The sequence below is a fragment of the Phoenix dactylifera genome, chromosome 14 (genome assembly GCF_009389715.1).
Source record: "Phoenix dactylifera cultivar Barhee BC4 chromosome 14, palm_55x_up_171113_PBpolish2nd_filt_p, whole genome shotgun sequence".
Classification (NCBI taxonomy): Eukaryota; Viridiplantae; Streptophyta; class Magnoliopsida; order Arecales; family Arecaceae; genus Phoenix; species Phoenix dactylifera.
The window spans coordinates 13,764,335-13,770,704 of record NC_052405.1 but is presented as its reverse complement, the minus strand read 5'-3'; the positions used below and the strand labels follow the sequence as shown (position 1 = coordinate 13,770,704).

The following is a 6,370-nucleotide window of genomic DNA, read 5'->3' as shown; positions in this document are numbered from 1 at the left end:
CCGGTCTTACATGCTCAATCTGTTTAATGAATGGAAGCAAGAATTCATCTTGCACAGCTATGCTGCGCTCTCTTGTCAAAATCCTTTTTCTAAACCATTTGTAAGTAATTGGAGACAGCATATTATCCTTCAAGCTCAAAACTTTGCACCCTTATTAAGAAGCTTGAATATTCCAACTTTAGATAGGATAGAATGGTCCTGTATGACTGACACCGTGGCAACAGCTCAAGCCTTGACGAAGTGCCATTCCGATTTGCTGGAAGATCCAACTTATTGACTAATGATAAACCTCTCTTTTGCAGACAGTAAAAAGTATTTTGGCATAGGAGATTTCCGAAAATGAGAAGACTGCTCTTTTTATGCTCAATTCTAGTTTATTCCTTTGCTTGGACTGCTAGGGATAAACTTAGTTGCATGGTGTTTGGATTACATCCCGAGGTGGTATCACATCTAAATCTTTCCAACAGAATTCTCATATCATCACTAGAATCCACAAATATATTTGCTATTTTGTTTAACTTAATTTGCAAGTAATTCTTACATTTCTATGCAATGGAGTGTTCAATAAGGATAGAGTGGTTCACATAAAAAGAAGGATAATTTTGGTTTTTATGCGACTCATATTAATGCACCAAGCCTCTTCACAACATAAGTAGGCAAATATAGATGCTAAAGTATCAGGTTCATGATCAGAGGATGCTTTTTAGAACTTGGAGTCATCACATGTTCGGTTATGGCACTTGCCTGTCTAAGTATGGTTGGAAGTTATTATCCGTTCGGATCCATTTTCGTATCCGAATCTATTTAAATATGGATAAAAATTTAAGCATCCGACTAATATCCATACTCATATTCATATCTGTCAGAAAAAAATTGATATGGATATGGACGGACAACTACCCTATCCATATCCGAATATTTAATTTTATTTTCAACCCTATGTAATTTTATATGAGCACTCCATAATTTTTTTTAAAAAAATAAAATGATTATATTAACATGCTATTAATTTGGATTTATCATCCGCTTTAGTAATATCTTTGACGTGGTCATGAAAGTTTAATTATCCGACTTATATCCATACATATTCGTACTTCTAGTATCTAATTTTGCATCCATATCTGTTTAAAACAAATATGGACATGAATTTTTACATCCGATTAACATCCATATCTATGTATATATTTTTCAAATAAAATAAATATAAATATGAATATACTAGTATCCAATCTATATTTGATTCCGATTTAAACCCCATGTCCGATGGCCTATGGATTTCTTTTAAGATGGAGTCGCCCTGAGATTAATATCATCATTAATTTGTTGCAGGTGTCATAAGTGGGATTTAGAAAATATAGTGTTATCCGGAATGCTGAGTTACAAATTATTGCAACATTATCTTTCCAATCTATAGAATTGGAGCTGCATTTCATTCGATCCTTTGGTTTATCTGTGCTTTTCAAAGAAATCGAGGTCCCTATATCAAACTTATTTTTGTTAACCATTCCACATTGTTTACATATTAGGAGAGTTCCAAAAGTTGCCCACTTGTACGAGCTTAAACTGTGACCGATGAGGTAAATTCCCCAAAGCACCAACTGACCATATAGGTTTATAGAAGGGCTTCTTCTTTGCTTACATTTTTCCTTATCTAGGAATTTCACACTAATTTTAGAGGGATGACATATCACAGACTTTATCAAATAGGCTCTATAGAAGGCTTCTTCTTTGCTTACATCTGCCTTGTTTAGGGAATTTTCACATTAATTTTGGAGGGCTCACATCATAGGTTCAATGGCAGGATTTTTCTTTGCTTAAATTTGCCTTTGGTCAGACATTTTTCGTATCAAGCTTAGAGAGTTGATATCAAGCCGATGTAAATCAACATTCTGAGGTTTCAAAGTATGATCATACTTGAATTATTTCAAGTGTTCCCACAAATTGGACAGAAGGGTGGGGCCTTGCTGGCACCTGACCAGTAATGCAACAGTTTTGCATCAGCTTTTAGTTACCCTGAGAAATGACAACTTTATGGAGGAATGAGTTTAAGCAAGTCATTTCCAAACTCTTGCAGAGCTGTAGAGACAAATCAACATCTGAGGTTGCACAAAATGGAAGTGCTTAGGCTACTGCATCAAATTAGCTCCAGCCCTGAACCAGAGAACGCCACTTCAATCACTCACAAAGAAAAACTTGCCTCCTGCACCACAGGACAAAAAATTCAGCTCATGAATCACATGACAAGGGAAAGCAAGACCAACAGTCCAACAGAAAAACCAATCTCTCAGTTTCAACTTTGTTCAGTATACATGTAGCCAGGGATCAATAGGAAGAAAGCCTCTGGGAGCACCTAAATGATTATTTGATTTGCAATGGCTTTAGCTATTTTCTAAAATGGGTCGGCACTCCATTCTTTTCAGCTTCGATTCTGAGGTCATAATAAGTGCCAGCAAAAAGCAATTGAGGCATGTGCAATGCTGAATGTATCAATTGAGAATGAACAGATATTGGCTGTTTAAAATCACAGAAGCACATCTGACAGCTGACTGATAGCACATGTAAAATGCAACTGTTCTCACAGCTATCAGACTTCTTCACTTGATCACAACATGCACAATGGTGGCAGCACTGTCTTGAAAGGAAACAATTCACACTGGGAGAAATAAGACCTTGATTAAGAACAGAAGAATTATAGATCTTTGTTCAAGCAAGTTGAAAAACTTACTCCCATACAGAAATATGTAGAAAATCGCTTACTTGAACATCCATTATAATCTGAACATGCCCAAGACTAGAAACAAGAACAATACCTCTCAACATACATCACAACCTTTACTCATTGCTGTATTAAAAATCACTTCTTGAATTCCATGCTCAATTACATACCCCATGCCTGTTTCATTCTTGGCATTGTCTACGTTTCTCTCAGCTGGATCCTCTGACACCATTTCCCCAGACATTATCCCACGAACCCTAGCATCTCTAGGGCCCTCAATGTACTTTTTGATCCTCCACTTCAGAGTTACCAGAAAGCTCAGAAGATCCCAGCTGTTTGGTGTTTCTAGGCTTTTTTCTGATCCCCTAGCAACCGGAACACAAACCTTGCAAGCTCACCATATAACAAGCCAGTCCGGTCAATGATCTGAAACAGAAAAAGAAAAAGAAAAAGAAAAATTAATCCAGGAACACTAAACATGGCTACGGAAGGAGATGCAAGAGCAAGATTTAAATTGAGTTTAGACAGTACTTGAAGAAGTGCTGACATAAACAGATGGAAGGCCTGAGTATTCTGATCGATAAGGATTGATATCCGACCAAAAAAGTTCACAACTCCATTCATCTGTCACCAGTGTCACAAAACAACTCAAATAATGAACCAGGAAAGTTGGTGCCCCAAAAAAAAAAAAGGAAGGATGTCCTCAAGGGAATATATAGCATCTTTATGAAACGACCATAATAAAGACACTTACTGTCTTTGCAAAAGATGTCAGATTTACAGAATTTCAACTTAAGCTTCATCTATGAATCAAGAACTTACAAGCTTACTGTAAGTTGGTTGAATATTGATGGAGCATTTACATATACATATTCTGTACACACACACATACATATATAAGTGTGTGTGTGTGTGTGTGTATTACTGTCTTTGCAAAAGATGTCAGATTTACAGAATTTCAACTTGAGCTTCATCTATGAATCAAGAACTTACAAGCTTACTGTAAGTTGGTTGAATATTGATGGAGCATTTACATGTACATATTCTGTACACACACACATACATATATAAGTGTGTGTGTGTGTACACACACGCACACACACATACATACATACATACTTACATATATACATATATAAATACATACATACATACAAAGAAAACTCATAACAAAGAGATTTTCTTACCACCCGAATGAAGGATATCCAGAAGCCTGGAGGCGATGATGGGCCATATGGGTTATTAGGATCCTCATTGCCATACGGACCGCCAATGCCCATCCCATAAGGACCCAATTGGCCACCAAATCCACTGTTATACATGTTGCCTCCAAAACCTCCAAGACCTCTGTACATGCTATTTCCATAAAGACCATTATTATATGATGGACCACCAAGTGTACTATATGGACTGAATAAGCTGGAACCATAGCCTGAGTTGTAATAGCCTGTGTTCAGGAAGCTAAAATCACAACCTGAATTATATATAACATAAATTTGTTAATAAGAAAACTGACTTCAAGTTAACATGCCCCTAACTGTTCCCATAACTTTGCTCCCATGGCCTTGGTGGCAGAGGCCTCCCAAGAGTATTTGTTGTTGAAGTATTCCTCTGAGCATTAGGAACAATTTCTCCTGCATTTGCTGTCCCGGATGCTTCAACTACTTCACTTGTGCTTCCAGACGATGGTGGCTTGAAAGGTGCAGGACCAGATGAGTTCCCTGCTTGTTCCCAAGGTTTTGGAGGTGGAGTTGCACCTGGGAATGTTCAATTTGACCATCAAGATGAACATGCATTTTTCATCAACCTCATTTTTTGCAACTACCATCAGTAGTAAATCTCCTAATGTTATATTAGTCTTGGAAGTTAAACAATATGCAAAAACTGAAGCCTTATTTGCATGCCTCTTGTAGTCCAACAAATGTGTAGCATGCAAAGTAGAGAAACAAAAATATAAGAAAAAATATTACATTATAATAGTAGTAGGGAGATTTTATCTTCTTTGTTTTTTTTTATGAAGAAAAATGAAAAGTGAAGAAACAGAAGATTTGAAGTCTATGGAACTTCAATCAACAGGCAAAATTTTTAATTTATATCCATTTGTCAAAATATTCTTTAAATTATCCTACCTAAAACGATAATACACAGTTATCTTGAATAACCAGTTATCTTGAATAACTAGGCATTATGTTTGTTTCATTAGACACAATATATATGTTTATTATGGTGGAAACTGGAATTGCATAGCCTCTTATTCTTAATTCATCTACTTTTCAACTCAATATTTCTTTTATTTCTCTAAATATTTCGCAAGATATCAGGAAAAAAAATAATATGGCCTGTGATTTAACCTAATATAGAACACTCTATGATTTACTATTTAATTCTGATTCTGGCAGCATGGCTTGAGAGCATCCGGTTCCATTATCAGCTGCTTGAAAAGGCCAAACTCTTACTCTTACCATGTAAGCCTTTTCTGAATTTGTTTGCTACAGCGGATAGCCATGCATGGATCATTAAGACCTTAAAATGCTGATGAAGGAGATAAGCTTTTTTTCATTATTTTAAAGAATATTGGTGGGAGGAAGTGCTCTCGCAATACAAGATTCCTAAACCTCATCACCGAATAAGGCACAAAAAGAAGGGATTAGAATACAATATATGCATTGAAGTCTATACTCTTCGACATAATACATTTACAAAAATACCAGAATCCTAAAAAACTCATGCAATTGTAACTGCCTCCCCAACTTCTCCCTTTCTCCGCCTCCTCTACTCGACCAAATTGCTTGCTCTACGGTATAAATCCTTACCCATCTTTGGAATACCAATATAAACTCAGCAGCTAAGCAACCACACAAACCTTCAAGACCACAAAATTTCTACACCTCCTTTTTCTTTTCACAATCCACCGTCTCTTATCCTTCTTTCCAGATCAGTTGCAGAAACAAGGGCCCATAGTTAGAAATTAAAGCTTTCCCTAACAAAAATCCTCAAATTCAGAAGAAAATCAGAGAAAACCAATACCTTAGAATTTGATCTAGGATGCATCAAAAATCATGCAACAAACAGATATAATCAAAAGTCGAAGGAAAACAAACCACAACATCAATAATCCAGCAAAAATTTCCACCAAACATCATCAAAATATCGTGATTAACACAAAGCTATACCTGAGTTGGTGGAAGCCATGGCGGGATTGGCTTGCACCTTCTTCTCTTGACGACTTGAAGGATTTCTGGGCCAAATTGATATGATCTCCAGGAGTTGGTAGAGGCTGGAAGGGGCCTGATGACCCGCGCGGCCTCCGCGAAAGTTTGGTGAGACGGCGAAAAAGAAAAGGGCGAGGTCAAGGCCAGCGCAGGTCGACGCAAAGAAGAGAGAGAAAGCGCGTTCGGGAGGAAGGGATTTGGCCTCGGGAGGACGTACGGGACTAGGGTTGGTGACGAGAAGATTCCGGATTCTCTCTCTCTCTCTCTCTCTCTCTCCAGTAAAAACCTAAAAAAATTCTAATAAAAAATCGGGCCCCCTACCAAATATGTTTTTAAAGAAACAAACTGGATGGCCTTTAGGCGGCACTTTATAGACGCAGAATGAGAGCTAGGCTCTTCGATATTTTTTTTCAATTTTATTGATGTGTTCGTACCTTGTGCG

General features: G+C 37.1%; 1 protein-coding gene across 1 annotated transcript; it reads right to left on the bottom strand.

The window, feature by feature from the left end:
- Positions 1 to 2,267: 2,267 nt before the first annotated feature.
- Positions 2,268 to 6,144, bottom strand: LOC120113070 (peroxisomal membrane protein 13-like). Its single transcript, XM_039133763.1, has 5 exons — positions 5,890 to 6,144; positions 4,255 to 4,473; positions 3,904 to 4,163; positions 3,248 to 3,340; positions 2,268 to 3,142 (listed from the first exon to the last, which is right to left on the bottom strand). The coding sequence occupies exons 1-5, from the start codon at positions 5,906 to 5,908 to the stop codon at positions 3,062 to 3,064; spliced, it is 672 nt and encodes a 223-aa protein (XP_038989691.1). The 5' UTR covers positions 5,909 to 6,144; the 3' UTR covers positions 2,268 to 3,061.
- Positions 6,145 to 6,370: the final 226 nt, after the last annotated feature.

Coding starts and splice junctions, on each gene's coding strand:
- LOC120113070 (XM_039133763.1), bottom strand. Junction 4,164..4,254: donor GGAGCAAAGTTATGGGAACA/GTTAGGGGCATG, acceptor TCCTGAACACAG/GCTATTACAACTCAGGCTAT. Junction 3,143..3,247: donor TTATGTCAGCACTTCTTCAA/GTACTGTCTAAA, acceptor TTTCTGTTTCAG/ATCATTGACCGGACTGGCTT.